The following is a 16,630-nucleotide window of genomic DNA, read 5'->3' as shown; positions in this document are numbered from 1 at the left end:
AACCAAAAAAGAGCAGGAGTGGGAGTAATAATTTCCGATAAAATAGACTTCCGGTGAAAAACAGCAAAAAGGACAAAGAAAGACACTGTAGGATGCTGAAAGAGTCAATCGACCAAGAAGACATTACCATAATAAATATCAGTGCACCCAATGAAGGTGCTCCAAAATACATGCAACAAATATTAACTGAATTAAAAGGGAAAATAGACCACTGTACAATAGTAGTAGTAGACTTTAACATACCACTTTCAAGGAAGGACAGATGAACTAGGAAAAATCTCAACAAAGATACAGAGGAACTCAACAACACAATCAACCAACTTGACCTCATAGACATGTGCAGACCATTTCACTCAACAAAAGCTCAATTAACATTCTTCTCCAGTGCACATGGATCATTCTCCAGACTAGATCATATGTTAGGATATAAAAGAAGCCTCAGTAAATTCAGAAACATTGAAATACTATAAAGCATCTTCTTGGACTACAGTTCTATAAAATTAGAAGTTAATAATAGGAAGATCAAGGAAAAAACATCAAACATGGGGAAATTGAATAATACACTGCTCAGAAACTATTGGGTAATGGAAGAAGTAAAGTGTGAAATAAAATAATTCCTAGAAACAAATGAGAGTGAAGATACATTTACCAAAATCTATGGGACACAGGAAAGCAGTAATCAGAGATCAATTTGTAGCAATACATGCACACATCAAAAAAGAGGAAAGAAACAAAATCAACACTCTACCTCAACAACTCCAATAATTAGAAAAAGAACAACAAAAGAAACCTACAGTATCCAGAAGTAAGGAAATAGTAAAGATGAGAGCAGAAATAAATAAAACACAAATTAAATAGAGAAAATAAACAAGCTGGTTCTTCAAAAAGATTAACAAAATTGACAAACCGTTGGCAAACCTAACAAAAGGAAAGAAGGAGAACATGCAGATAACAAGAATAATAAATGAAAAGGGTGTCATCACAACAGAACCAACTGAAATAAAAAAGATATTGACAGAACATTATGAAGAACTGTACTCCAACAGATTCAAGAACCTAGAAGAGATGGACAAGTTTGTGGAAAAACAAGGCCTACCTAAACTATCCTAGTCCGAGTGAGAATACTTGAATAGACCCATAAGAACGGAAGAAATTCAACAGGTTATAAAAAAACTTCCCAGAAGAAAAAGTTCTAGACCAGGTGGCTTCACTGGAGAATTTTACCAAACATTCAGGGAAGAGTTGACACCTATACTACTCTGGCTCTTCCAGAACATAGAGAAAGATGGAATACTTCCACACTCATTTTATGAAGCAGGCATAACACTGATACCAAAACCAGGGAAAGACACCACTGAAAAGTAAAGCTACAGACCAATACCACTCATGAATATAGACACAAAAATCTTCAACAAATTCCTAGCCAACACAATCCAACAACATATCAAAAAAATAATACATCCTGACCAAGTGGGATTCATATGTGGTATGCAATGATCATTCAGCATCAGAAAAACAATGAGTGTAATCTACCTCATAAACAAAAGAGAAGAACCATATAATCATGTCAAGTCAATGCAGAAAAGGCATTTGTTAAAATCCAACACTCATTTCTGTTCAGAACTCTTAGCAAAACAGCGCTAGTAGGGAAATTCCTCAACATAATAAAGGGCATATATGCAAAGCTAATGGCCAACATTATTGTTAACAGAGAAAGACTCAAAGCATTCTCCTTATGAATGGGAACCGGGCAAGGATGCCCTCTGTCACCACTTCTATTTAACATTGTATTGGACATCCTAGCCAGGGCAATAAGCCAAAAAAGAAAAATATAAGGCATCCAGATTGGCAAAGAGGAAGTAAAGCTATCTCTATTTGTGGATGACATGATCCTGTACATAGAAAACTCAAGATATTCAGGAAAAAAACTATTGGAACTAATGGGTTCTGCAAAGTAGCAGGATACCAGGTCAACATACAAAAATCAGTTTGATTCCTTTATATCAGTAAAGAGGCCTCTGAAAGAGAAATAAGGGAAACAATACCATTTACAATAGCTACCAATAAGTTAAAATATCTGGGAGTAAGTCTTACCAGAGACAGAAAAGACCTATACAAAGAAAACTATAAAGGACTAATACAAGAAACTACAAGGCATCTACATAAATGAAAGAATTTACCTTGTTTATCGATAGGAAGACTGAATATTATGAAAATGTCAATACTACCCAATGCATTCTACACATGTAATGCAATCCCAATCGAGATACCAACGATTTTTGTGTGTGTGTGTGTGTGTGTGTGTGTGTGTGTGATTTGGGTGAAAATCTACAGAGCAAATTCACCTTCCACACAGCAGTTGACACATACTTCGTCTCATGACGTTGACTCCAGTTTACCACAGTGCAACAGCTCTCCTCCCACTTCTTCCTGAAAGCCACCTCCTCCCTGTGTCCATCCCTCACGCGCCCCCGCTGCCCGAGCCACCCCCCTGTGCACAAACAGCCCCCTTCTCTCCCATGACTGCTCTCTCCAAGGAGTGCATCCACCCAGGTAAACATTCAACTCACATGCCTGTCTTCTGCTTGGCTGGAAGCCACAGGTGTGGGTCCAACTCCAGACCCAAAGGGCAGCCAGGGGCCACAGTCTCAGTGGTCCACTAGGCTCTATCAGACCAGCAAACCTGGTCCCCCCCTTTTTCTTCTTTTTTTCCAAATGATCCTGAGTCTTGCTCCACACTGTTTACCCTCTTCATCCAGGATCTCCTATACAGATCCCCCTCTGAGTGGGTGCCAGCTGTAGCTGGGCACCATCTACCTCTTCTGGTCTCATAGTTGTATAGGCTGGGGATCACATGGTGTACCAGTCACTAGTACTAATTGTTTCCATGAATCTTTGGTTTTCTTCATTCTTCTCTGCTCTGGATGAGGAGAGACCCTTTGTTGCATCTAGATGACTGCTTATAAGCTTTTAAGATCCCATTCGCTACTCCCCAAAGTAGGGGATGGAATTGATGTTTTGTGTAGTATGTTATGCCAGTTGAGCTTGATATCCCCTGTGACCATAGTCCTGAGCCCACAGGTTCAACTACTTAGTCCTTCTAGGTAGCTGGCTGTGACCAAGAAGTGACTACAACCTTGTTCCTTGTCAGCTCTACTATACACCAGGGAATTCTTACAGAGCATACAAATACATTTATAGGACCATAACAATATTTTTTAAGGATATGGAAAAAGCAGTTACTAACTTCGTATCAAGAAGAAAGAGATCTTGGGTAAGCAGAGCACTACTGAAATAGAACAAAGTAGGTGGTCTCTCTCACTACACATCTCAAAACCTACTATGCAGCTACAGTAGTCAAAATAGTGTAGTATAGGTACAATGATAGACAGATAGACCAATGGAACAGAATTGATAACCCAGAAATAGACCCATTCATCTATGGACAGCTGATCTTTGACAGAGGGCCAAATCCCATTAAATGGGGAAAGAGATAGTGTCTTTAACAAATAGTGCTGTCAAAATAGAATATCTAGTTGCAGAAAAATGAAACAAGACCCCATACTAAAACTCAAGTTGGATTAAAGACTTAAATGTGAAACCGAAAAGTATAAAGTATAAAGACAAAATAGGAACAAATCGAGGGGCTTTAATTTATGGCATAAATAGACTATCAAATATAACCCAGAATGCACAGGAGGTAGAAGAGAAGCTAGATGACAGGAATCTTTTAGAAATGAAATTCTTATGTGCATCGAAAGACTTCTCCAAAGGGTAAAAAGAGAACCTATAGATTGGGAGAAATAATTGCCTGTGACATATCTGACAAAGGACTTATCTCCAAAATTATAGAGAACTTCCATACCTCAATGCCAAAAAGATAAACAATCAAATTAAAAATGAGCAATGGACATGAACAGACATTTCACTGTATACAATATACTGGCAGCCAACAAACATGAAGAATTATTCACAATCATTAGCCAATACAGACCTGCAAATCAACACAATGAGATACCATCTCACTCCAGCAATAATAGCATAGTTCAACAGCGCAGAAAATAACAAATCCTGGTGAGGTTGCAGAGAGATAGGAACTCTTATATGCTGGTGGCCGTCTGTAAAATGGTACAACTGTTGTGGCAAGTGGTGTGGTGTTTCCTTAAAAAAAAAAAAAGAAGATTGATAAACCATTTGACCCAGAAATTCCATTACTAGGTATGCATCCCAAAGAGGTGAGAGACAGGACATGAACAGACATATGCACACTCATGTTCATTGCAGCACCATTCAATACAGCAAAGAGATGGAAACAACCTAAATGACCATCAACAGATGAATTAGTAACCAAATTATGGTACATTCACACAGTGGAATGGTATGCTACATTAAAGAACAGTGAAGAATACATGAATCATCTCACACCGTGGATGAACCTGGTGGACATTATGCTGAGTGAAATAAGTCGATCACAGAAGGACAAATATTGTATGACCCCATAACTGTAAAAAGTGAAGGAAGGGTTTGCATTTTGTAGGTTACTGGGGATGGGAAGGAAGGGGTGGGGAAAATTTTGGACTAGTTGGGGCCACATGCTGAGTGGGATAAGGAGAGGGATGATATGGAAAGAGTCTGTGACCAGCATGATAACATTGGGGAAAGGGAGGACACTGAATTTTGCACATAAGAAATAGACGACAGAGGCTAATACCAGTATATGCTCAATACTGCCTTACCACTAACACCAAACACTAGGCTAGAGATAAATACATAGACAACTGAGAAGATCAGAAGGGGGTCAGTAGATCGGAGTATACTCTAGACCAAGGATAGATTCAGCTGAGTATAATGTTGCACAGACACTAGTGGTGCAAAATATCAGCAGTCATTACAGAAGCTGCAGACGACAGACATGGAGCAGTCCCTCATAGACAGCCAGATACCGTGGGAGAAAGATCCACCAGATCTTCTGACTCAGGACCATAGTATTGGAGGACACCAGGCTCAGTTGGCACAACATAATACATAAAAATCTTGTTCTACCACCTACTGTTGGATCATGTCTATCTTTGTCCATTCTGCTCCTTATATTACTCAGCAGTGGTTAGATTTGGGACACACCCTACACTGATAGGACTTCTTTAATATAACAAAGAAAACCTTATTTCCAAATAAGATCACATATACAGGTGTAAGGGGTTAGTATTCCAGCATATTTTTTGGGGGTACAATTCAGTTCATATTGTTATTGTTAGTTGCTGTTGAGTCTGTTCCAACTCATGGTAACTCCTTGTGTACAGAGTAAGACTGCTCTGTAGAGTTTTCAAGACTGACTTTTCAGGAGCCAATCCAGAGGTGCTTCTTGGTGGGTTTGAACCATCAGCCTTTAGGTTAATAGCCAAGCACCCATTTGCACTACTGAGGGACTCCTTCATCTCCGATAACAGGATGAAAATACATATGCAGGTGAATCCTTCTGGGGCCTATGTGTGTAAGTTCTCTTTTAATTGCTTTTATTTTTCTCAGTAAAATATGAGGCAAGAAGAAATTAGGAGAGGGAACTGACCAGAAATGTAGTAATAAATAAATTTTGTGATCATAAATATGCTATTAGCAGTTTTTATGAAGATATTTTTAGGTGTTTGAGCAAGACATGAAAGTACAAACAAATAATATGCATCATATGAAAAACTGCAACATCCATACTCACAAATCATTTAATCAGTAATTTTTGTTCATCAATTCAAGGATAAACACTCCTTTAGGGCTAGAAAGTTATATGGAGGTTATATTTTAACTCAGGGGAGACTTTTATGTTACTTAGTTTTTAACAGAAATAATTTTAGGGTATCAATACATCAGGGCTATCCTAGTTGTATGGGCCTAGGTAAACCAAGCAATGCCTGTGGAACCTAACAGCTATAAAATTAAATTGGAAGAGATGGTGCTTTGTATCTAAATATATTATATCTGACTTTAAAATGTCATTGGCTTGGGATCTGTTACCAAGCTGAGGTTAAAGGGAGTGGCATGAGTGGGAGTCAAGTACATCACCTGGAATCTTAAGCTTTCATGTCAAGTGTGTGCAGACATCCATTCATCACCTAAAATCAGCTCTGCACAGAAGTTGAGACCTTCAGGACTAGAAATAAACCTGTTAAGCCAACTATTGTGCTGTCACCCTTTTCTTCATAGTGTTTGGGTTGCTGTGTGTATGTTGACATGCTGATTGGAACATGGTAAAGCTCTGAGGCATAGCTGACCTGGCCTCTGGGTGTGCTGTTTATCCATTGCATGCTTTTGAGCAGGTGCTTCAGCCTTGTTGGTTTTGTCAGTGCAGTGAGAGAGGTGGGCAACATCAGTGGTTTTCAATTTTGAAAAGATGTTTTCTCATAGCACCTTTTCTCCAGATGCAGTTTGCAGAGCAGTTTAGAGATGGTACTACTCTTTAGAAGGCTGTGGTGAGGCCTGGGACCCTTCAGGAGCTACTGTTACTGTTAACCCTGTACTTCTCTTGAGCACAACAGACTGGATCTGGGCATCCCCCATAGCTTTTCCCACTGCTTCTTTCTGGACCCTCTGTTTGGACCCCCTGTTGGGGTCCTATCCTGGACACTTATACCCACTTTTCCCACACCTTCACATCCCCACACTTTTTTTGCACCTGCCTGGTGGCACAACTCCTCCTGGCCATAAATGCCAAGATAACCTATATGATTATGGTGAGGCTTGAGGAAAATAGAAAGCAGCATTCTTGATCCCTCACTCCCTACAAGAACTATTCACATCAGTAAAGTGAACACGTTTAAAATGGCAAGGAACGTTACCGTATCAGTTAATATTAGGTTTAACTGTGTATAATTTTTTAATACCCACAGAAATATCAGTGGCTTAAATTGAGTTGAAATTTCTTTTTCTCTGTCCTAAAAAGCCTCAGTGTAGGTGGTCTATACCTTATGTGGCGCCTCTATAGTATTCCGGGATCCAGGCAGCCTGTTTTCTTGATTTTCTGCTGTTGTGTTTCCTCATGGTCCAGAACGGCTACTGCAGCTACTGCAATTCTAGCCACCATTTCTAAATTCCAGTCAGCAGAGAGGAAGGAGATGAGAAGGCCCCAACTCTCCCTTATAAGTAGACCTTTTAGTACCATACTATATTTTACATAGTATCTCATGACCCAGCCCTTAGTCATGTGGCCACAGCTAGCTGTAAGGAAATGAGTTCTTTAGCTGGTACATTGTTGAATGTAAACTCAGGATGTCTTTCTGTGGAGAAGAGGGAGGAAGTTACCAGTCTCTTCCACGGGAACTTTTATTTAGATAAACTCTCAAGGTTCTAGATTGCACAGACATATCCTCTTGTGGGCAGTTTCCATTAAACCTTGTTAGGGCAACCTGAGATGTCTAGAGTCCTCATACCCAGCTCCACATCTTCCAAGACTGCACAGACCCAATGTGAACCTTCTGTTTCTGTTGGATCTTGGTGTACAGGTGTTTTCACACACACACATTGTCCCTGTTTGGTTATTCTCACATCAGTCTTTTCTGATATTGTTTGTTCACAGATGTGATAACTAGGGTTAAGGAATGTTAAAGGAGGTTTGTCCAAGGAGAGCTGCAAACTAGGGGTGAAACTAGGACTTTGTGTTAGGACTTTTGGTATCAAAACTGTGTATGGTCCTTAAGGCAGCATTTTCAGGGTCACATGTTCCTTGTCAAGAGGCATGATAGCCCAAATGGTTCCTAAGTTGAACTGATCTGTGCTTGCACTCACAGGAGTCATACATGCTATCTCTGGAAAACCGTCAGCTGTGCATATATGACTGCGTAGTGCCTAAGGTATTTAACTGCTAACCAGAAGGCTGGCAGTTCAAATCCACCAGCTACTCCTCAGAAGGAAGACTGGGCAATCTACTCCTGTAGAGATACCACCTTGGAAACCCAAGGACGGGTTGCTATGTGTCAGGATTGACTTGACGGCAGTGAGTTTGTTTTTTTTTAGAGCTATGTAAGATAAGTCTAATTGGGCAAAGTACTGACTTGGAATCCTGGATTGGAAAAGCTTGAGGAAGCTGAAGTTGTAACTGATCTCTAAAACTGACATTCCTACAGGTAACTCTAGAGAGAATAACATAACCCTCATTTTCACAGGCTTGTTAATTAATTAATTTGCATTATTATTATTTTTTTTTTTAAAGAATACTTTTTGTGTTTTAAGAATGGTTTTCTGGATTTTATTTATTTTTAAATTAACTTTTGGCTATTTGGGTAAGATCTTATAGGGGAGATTGATTTTCCATTCAATAATTTATGCACATTTTGATTAGTGACATTGATTGCAATATCTGCAATGTAACAACACCCTTTCTACTTCTTATGTTTACTGTTTCCATTCATCCTTCCTTCTTTCTCTTACTGCCTTCTGTGCTTCATTCCTGGGCAAATGGTGTTGTTTTGATCTTGTATGGTTGGTGGTTCTAGGGAGTATGTACCTCCCTTGCCTTTTTTTTTTTAAATTATTAATTATATTGCTGCATTTTGGGATTAACTCTGCTCATTGCTTTCAAAGGGCTGCTCAGTTTTTACGGAAAATGGCAGATCCACAGTCCATCCAAGAATCTCAGAATCTGTCCATGTTCCTAGCCAACCACAACAAGATCACACAGGTAAGGCCTCTGCGACATTGCTGGTTAGCACCTGCAGGCCAGGCAGTCAGTGGACGTCTCTGCTCTGTGTTTCAGTCTCTGCAGCAGCAGCTTGAAGTTATCTCTGGCTACGAAGAACTCCTTGCAGACATCGTCAATTTGTGTGTGGACTACTATGAGAATAAAATGTACTTGACACCCAGTGAGAAACACATGCTTCTCAAGGTACATGTGGAGGTGGCTGCTGGTAACATTGCCAAGAATAATGTGTGCTCTTGTTGACACGCTAAGCTTTGTCTAGAATCTCTGCATCAAGTTTTTCTTATTATGTTTGCAGTGTGTATGTACAGCATTTCTAACAGCTACATGCAGCCTGTGCTTGGCACCAGTGCTGAGAGATTACATAATACTGGAGGTGGTGCTATGCTTTTGGATAAGGAAGTCTTGGGGTGAGATTATATAGTTTCATTAAGCTTTTAGACCAGAGGTTTTACAGGATTTTACTTTTAGGGTTGTGATTCTTGTAATTAAATATACTAAGGTTGTTGGTCAAGAGATATGGCTGTTCACTATATTCTTTATCATTATTCGATTTCAAATTAGGGAGGTTTTCAATTACATAGCTCATTGGAAAGATGATAAGGAAATTCTTGCGTTGCCTACACAGAAGGCCACCCCGTAGGTACCTTTGCTGGTGTCCCATGTTGGTCCACACCTTCCTACAGGAACAGGCCCAACAGCAAGACCTCTGGCCACCCACTGTTGCGAGGTGGGGCTTGGAAGAACACTACAATGGCAGTTAGTAGACCTGGAGTAGGCCTCCTATGAGGGCAGAGATGTCTGTATCTGTGTTGTCCTAGGTAGGAGCCACTGGCCATAAGAGACTGTGCAGCACCTGAAATGCCATAAGTGCCATGTTAAAAAGTTTATTTAACATGCATTTAAACTGAAATTGTCTCATGTGGGTATTGCATATGGTACTACAGTTCTGGAATTCCCCTGCTGCTCAGGTTAGGCCAGGGGATTTGCTTTTATGTTTTACAGCAGCTGACCTGGAAGCCTGCAGCCATCCTTCCTAACATCATTTCAGTGGGAAATACATATTCCAAGTACTAGACAACCAGTCTAAAAGTGTATCTTTGTGACACTGTTTTTGGGAACTGACCCAAAAAAAGAAAAGAAAAGAAAAAAAGAAAAAAAAAAAAAATACAATGCAAGAATGCCCCTGCCCCAATTTCAACATCAGTTATGTCACTGTTGAATTTGATGTTGAATCTGTTGCTTATTCAGTCTACTAAACAGATTGTCCCTGGAGTGCAATTAGTAAGATGGGTAAATATACAGTCTTTTATCTTAGCCTCTAGCTTGGTTGGTAAGAAGTTAGTGCTAGAAGACTAGGTGGCTGGTTTAAGAACTGACAATATAAGGGAGCCGTCTCAATTCTTACAGTAGCTGCAAATGTGTAATATTACATTGCTCTTTCTAAGCATTAGTGCTGGCGTATGTGCCTTGGGAGGAAGTTGAAATAGCCATGGAAGGGATGTATATGTAAAAATACCTTCATAAGAAGGAAGAACTTTATTTCCTAGATTTTCAAGGTGCTTTTTGAAAGAGAAGTGAATTGTCATTTAAAACTATTGAGTGTAATCATATAAATGCTTTTGGGTAATTAAATCTAAGTTTTATTGCAACATTCTGTGGATTTTTAGGTCATGGGCTTTGGTCTATACCTGATGGATGGCAGTGTCAGTAATATCTATAAATTGGATACCAAAAAGAGAATCAACTTACCTAAAATTGACAAGTACTTCAAGGTGGGTTAAATCTTTCAAAATAAACTTTTTAAAAATTGAAATATAGCATACTTATAAAGTGTGGACACATCTGCAGTGACATCTTGAGTTTTTGTGAAATAAGCACCCTATGTGATTGACCCATACCAAGAAATAATGGGGGAAGGAGGGCCAATGCTGGCAGCCCTGTAGCCCCCTGCCTCCCATCATCCTCCTCTTCCCTCACCAAAGGTGACTACTCTCTTCTTTTACGCTACATTAATTTTCCCTGAGTTTGAACTTTATGGCAAATCATTCCATTGTTTGTACTCTTTTGCACTCAACTGCTTTCACACAATCTTTTGTTTGTGAGATTTATCCATGCTGTATCCTGCAGGTATAGTTCTTTGATTTTCCTTGTGGTATAAGAATCCATTTTATGATTACACTGCAGTTTATTTATCCATTCTGCTTTTGGTGGATTTGACAGTGGTGCTGTGAAATTCCTTGTATGTAATTAATGGACACCTTTGCACATTTCCATTAGCTAATTCCTAGGAAGGAGAATTTAGGATCATAGGGTATATGTATTTTCAGCAGTGGATATAACCTAACAATTTCTCATGTACTTGTACTGATTTGCATTCTCATCACCAGTGAGAGTCCTTGTTGCTCTTGTCTTTGTCAGTACTGGGCATTGTTTTTTTTTTTTTTTTTTTTTTGTTTGTTTGTTTTCTTTTACTGTGGACATTCTGAAGGAAGTGATTTTTTATTGGCTGTTTTTTACTGTGGTTTAATTTATGTTTTCCAGATGGCTTTTCATGTTACTAGCTTCTTGTGAGTTCTCTTTTGTGAAATGCCTTTTCAAATGTTTTGCTCTTTTTTTCCCCATTAATTTTTTTTTAATTGTGATTTCAGTGAAGATTTATAGAGCAAATTCACTTTCCATCCAGCAATTCACATACACTTTGTCTCAAGACATTGACCACAGTTTACCACAATGCAACAGCTCCCCTCCCACTTCCTCCCCATAGTTACCTCTTCCTAGTGTCCATCCCTCCATACACTCATGCCCCCTGAGCTGTCTCCCTATGCATAAGCAGCCCTTCTTTATCCCATGATTGTTTTCTCCAAGGAGTCTATCTACCTGAGGTAAATGTTTAACTCATATGTCTGTATTTTTTTGGCTGGAAACCACAGGTGTGGGTTCAATTCCAGACCTGAAGGGCAGCTAGGGGCCATAGTCTCAGGGGTTCCACCAGGCTCTATCAGACCAGCAAACCTGGTCCCCCCTTTTTTTTTTTTTCTCCAAATGATTTTGAGTTTTGTTCCACATTGTTCTCCCTCTCTATCCAGGATCTCCTACATAGATCCCCTTCCAAGTGGATGACAGTGGTAGCCGGGCACCATCTAGTTCTTCTGGTCTCATAGTTGTATAGGCTGCAGATCGGATGGTGTACCAGTCGCTAGGACTAATTGTTTCCATGAATTTTGGTTTTCTTCATTCTTCTTTGCTCTGGACGAGGACAGACACATCATTGCATCTAGATGGGAGCTTGCTAGCTTTTAAGATCCCAATTGCTACTCACCAAAGTAGGAGGTGGAACAATGTTTTGTATAGTATGTTATGCCAATGGAGCTTGATGTCCCCTGCAACTGTGGTCCCAATCCTGCAGGTTCAACTACTCAGTCCCTCTAGGTAGCTGGCTGTGACCAAGCAGTGACCACAACCTTGCCCCTTGTCAACTCTACTATACACCTGGGAATTCTGGTCATTCACATAAACTTATAGGACCATTGTCTGCCAACCCTATATATGTTCTTGGATACACTCCCCATTTCATAGACAGACCTAATTGTTTAGCCTGTCCACCCATCTATCCATCCATATATCCATGTTTGCCTTCACTGACAACTCAGTCCTGCATGTGCAAAAAGGTTCATCTTTGTTGTCTGTACCTCTCATGTACCTCTCTCTGTGTTTCTCATCTTCAATGGTGCCGTATTGGTCACTCACATTTGGTATATTGCCCTTTTCTTCACCCAAATCAATACCTATCTCTTATCTATCTAACAGCGTTCCCAACTCTCCCCTCCCACCCCTGGTAAGCAACAAAGAAAATTTCCTTCTATAGCTAAACCTTATGGACTAATACAATATTTGCCCTTTTGTGATTGACTTATTTCACTCAGCATAATTTCCTTCAAGTTCATCCACATTATGTGTTTTACAGATTCTACATTATTCTTTAGCATTGCATAGTATTCCATTGTGCGTATGTACCATAGTTTGGTTATCCATTACTCAGTTGATGGACATCTAGGTTGTTTCCTTCTTTTGGCTATTGTAATAGTGCTGCAATGAATCGTCCATTCTGTTTTTCAACTCTTTTAACTTCCTCACCATGTAGAAGTTCTGTAAATACATAGTCTATTCCCTCATTTTGTTTGTAGTTTCCTCACTTGCCAATTGATCTCTCTGGTTCCCTGCTTACCATCTTGTAAGCCCATTTTACTTTGGATATGTCTATAGCTGTGATTTCTGGGTTATCTCTTCTTGTGTATTAATCGTCGGTTGTTAGGTGCTATTTTTGTTTCTCTGTTCAAAGGACTCCCTTCAGCACCACTTGTAAGGTTTGTCTGGTTTTAACAAATTCCCTTAATTTCTGCTTATCTGGAAATCTCCTAATTTCACCATCATATTTGAGGGACAGTTTTTCCGGGTATAGAATTCTTCGTTGAAAATTTTTCTCTTTCAGGGTTTTATATATACCATCCCATTGCCTTCTAGCTTGCATGGTTTCTGCTGAGAAATCAGAATTTACTCTTACTGGCTGTCCTTTGTATGTAACTTTTTGTTTTTCCCTTGCTGCTTTCAGGATTCTGTCTTTGTCTTTGGTTTTGATGAGTTTGATAATGATGTATTTTGGTGATTTTCTTTTGGGGTCTATCCTGTTTGGGGTTCGTTGGACTTCCTGAATGGATGTGTTCTCATCTTTCATCATAGCAGGGAAGTTCTCCTCCAGCAAATATTGGACAATTTTCTCAGTGGTTTTATTTTTCTTTTCCTGTTCTGGAATTCCAGTGAAACATAAGTTATTCCTTTTGATGATATGCCACATGAACCTTAGGCTTTCTTCATTATGTTTTGATTTTTTTTCTGATTGATCCCTTTCCAAAGAAGTTTTCAGGTATTTGTCTTTAGTCCCATTAATTCTGCCTTCCATTGCATCAATTCTTCTCCTTTGCCCTTCCAATGTGTTATCTATTTCTCACAATTTAGTGTTAATCTTCTGGATTTCTGTCTGTAGATTTAGAATCATTTCTAATTTTTCATTTAATTTGTCATTTTGTTTTTGTATTTTCTTCCAAAAATCTAGGTTTTTTTTTTTTCTGTGTTTTCTTTGGTCTGTTTCTCAATCCTTTGAAGATACCTAAATATAATTCTTTTGAATTCCTTATCAGAGAGTTCCAATGCTGCTTCTTCCTCAGGGAGGTGTTCTGGGTCTGTATCCTGGTCCCTTGTTTCTATCACTTTATCCTGCTTCTTTGTGTGGACTGTGATGGTCTTTTGTCTCCGAGGCATCATCACGTTGTTGTATTTAGATCTCTGTTAACTGTTTGTGAAGAGCAGCCAAGGGTGATTCAGGCTCTTCTTGGTGGTTTTTTTTATCATTTGCCCATTGGTGGAGGAGGAGGAAGTGGCTCTCTCTCAGTAAGTGAAGTTCTAGGAGGTGTGGTTATAGTTGTGTGTTATGGGCACTGTTGCTGTCTCCCACTCAGTTAGACACAAATTATATTTGAATAACCATCAGACAAATAAGAGCACATGGACAAAATACACACCATGTAATCACACAGGAACAATAACCAAAAAAAGAAAAGAAGGAAAAAGAAGAAGGAAAAAAGAAGAAAACCTGCAATATCTGGGGATAGGGCACTAAGAGAAAAAGGTAGAGAAGGAGAATAATGAAGAAAAAAAAATGGGAAAAATGGAAAAAGAAAAATAAGGAACGGGGTTAATCACAAGAAAAAATGGGGGAAATAAATTTTTTTTTCAACCAGGAACAGGGAAAAGAAAATAGCTGAAAAGTAGGACCTGGGAGGAGAAGAATAAGAATAATAGTAAAAAGGACAAAGGTATTAATAATAATAGGTGTTTTAAAACGGACAAATACAAGCAAACTAATCATCATAAGAAAGAAAGCAAAAAAAAGAAAAAATCAGTGGAAGACAGGGCAGGGCACCCAGACTCCGTTTGAGCACACAGACTATCATGGAGTTCCTGTGGGCCCAGAAGGTGGGAGTGGGGGATGGCTGCATCTCCATTTACGAAGCGGGTCTGGGGTGTAAGAGTAATGAGAGGAATGTCACACCTTTTCAGTCTTGCAAGTCCGGAGTGTCCTTGGGGTTGCTGGAAAATAGAACCTCTTCTTAAGCCCCTGGAATCTCGGAGAGCACTGTCTCTTTAAATATCCAAAATGGTCAAGGCACTTGTAACATTCAAATTGGTGGCACCTTCCGGACCGGCTGAAGTCCACAGCTCAGCCTACCTCTCTCTTCACGTTCTCCGTTTATTCTCCAGCCACCAGAACAGTCCTCAATGCAGTCCCTGGCTAGCAGGGCTTATTTTTAGGTTAATTCTTAGGTCCTACCGCCACTCGGCACTCTCAAAGCTGTCTGTGCTGTGCCATCAGGATCACTGCCAGACTGCAGCTCCGTGTGTCTTCTTTTTTGGTTTTTCATGCAGATTCTTCTGCCAGTTGCGGTTTAGTCCACTTCTGTATCCTTCCCTTCAAGGCTCAGGGGTCCAGGATTATCTTCTGTTTCTGTGTTAATTGGTTTCCCTTTTCTTTTTTGAAGAGGGTCTGTTCAGTCTTTCTGCCTAGTCTGCCATCTTACCGGAACCTCCCCATTAATTTATAGTTCTTTAAATATTCTGGATACATGTCCTTAGTTGGATACATGTATTACAAAATGCAAGTATCCTCTCCAGTGTGACGCACCTGTTCATTTACTTAACTAGTATCATTAAAACCAAACTCATTGCCATCAAGTCGATTCAGCTCACAGTGACCCCTCCTTGAGGTTTCTGATTCGGTACCTCTACGAAAGTTGATTGCCCAACCTTTCTTCTGAGGAGTGACTGATAGCTTTGAACTGCCAGCCTTCTGGTTAGCAGCCTAATACTTAAGCACTATACTACCAGAATCTTCTAGTATCATTAGAGGAACAGAAATTCTTAATTTTCATGTAGTCCAATATATCAACTATTTTTTTAATGTTGATGAATTTGTTTTCTAGAGTTGTAATAAAGTATCACAGAGTAGGTGACTTAAAACAATAGAAATTTATTATCTCACAGGTCTGGAGGCCAAAAGTCAAAGTTCAGGTTGTTGGCAGGGCTATGTTCTCTTTGAAGAATTTAGGAGAAGGTCCTTTCTTCTCTTTCCCAGCTTCTGCTAGTCTCATGGCTTATAGCTACAGCATAAGTCTCTTGTCACATGGCCATCTTCCTTCCATGTGTCTGTTTGTTGTTCTCTTTTGTAGGACAGCACTCACGTTGGATTCTGATCTATCCTACTCCAGTATAATCTTCATGTTAATTGGTAACATCTTCCGAGACCCTATTTTCAAACAAGGTTATGTTCACAGGCACCAGGGATTAAGGATTTCAATGTGTCCTTTTCGGGACAAAGTTCAATCCATAACCCCTGTAAAAAATCCAAACTTGTTGCTGTGAAGTTAATACCAACTCATAATTACTCTATAGGACAGAGTAGAATTGCCCCTTAGAGTTTCCAAGTGTGAAATCTTTATGGAAACAGATGGCCACATTTCCACCATGGAGTATCTGATGGGTTTGAATCACTGACCATTCAGTTAGCAGCTAAGCATTTAATTATTGTGCCTTAAAGAATCCTTTTATTTTTTTTTCCTCTTTTTTTTTTTTTTTTTTATTATTGTGATTTGGGTAGATTTACACAGCAAATTCCCTTTCCATACAGCAGTTCACATATACTTTGTCTCATGTCATTGACCACAGTTTACCACAATGCAACAGCTCCCCTCCCACTTCCTCCCCATAGTTACCTTCTTCCCTGTGTCCATCCCTCCATACACTCCTGCCCCCTGAGTTGTCTCCCTGTGCATAAGCAGCCCTTCTTTCTCCCATGATTGTTCTCTCCAAAGAGTGTGTCTACTTGAGGTAAAT

General features: G+C 39.6%; 1 protein-coding gene across 1 annotated transcript in view; it reads left to right on the top strand.

Moving 5' to 3' along the window:
* The window catches only part of CYFIP1 (cytoplasmic FMR1 interacting protein 1), a 228,458-nt gene that overhangs the window by 8,918 nt on the left and 202,910 nt on the right, over positions 1 to 16,630 (top strand). Inside the window, exons 6-8 of the mRNA XM_042783094.1 lie at positions 8,569 to 8,665; positions 8,741 to 8,869; positions 10,354 to 10,458. Of these exons, the coding sequence (XP_042639028.1) occupies positions 8,569 to 8,665; positions 8,741 to 8,869; positions 10,354 to 10,458 (331 nt within the window). The remainder of the gene's footprint in view (positions 1 to 8,568; positions 8,666 to 8,740; positions 8,870 to 10,353; positions 10,459 to 16,630) is intronic.

Source organism: Orycteropus afer, unplaced genomic scaffold, assembly GCF_000298275.1.
Source record: "Orycteropus afer afer isolate SDZICR_OR568_19922 unplaced genomic scaffold, OryAfe1.0 scaffold00656, whole genome shotgun sequence".
Lineage (NCBI taxonomy): Eukaryota > Metazoa > Chordata > Mammalia > Tubulidentata > Orycteropodidae > Orycteropus > Orycteropus afer.
The sequence above is the reverse complement of the archived record's forward strand: the minus strand, read 5'-3'. Positions and strand labels throughout refer to the sequence as shown.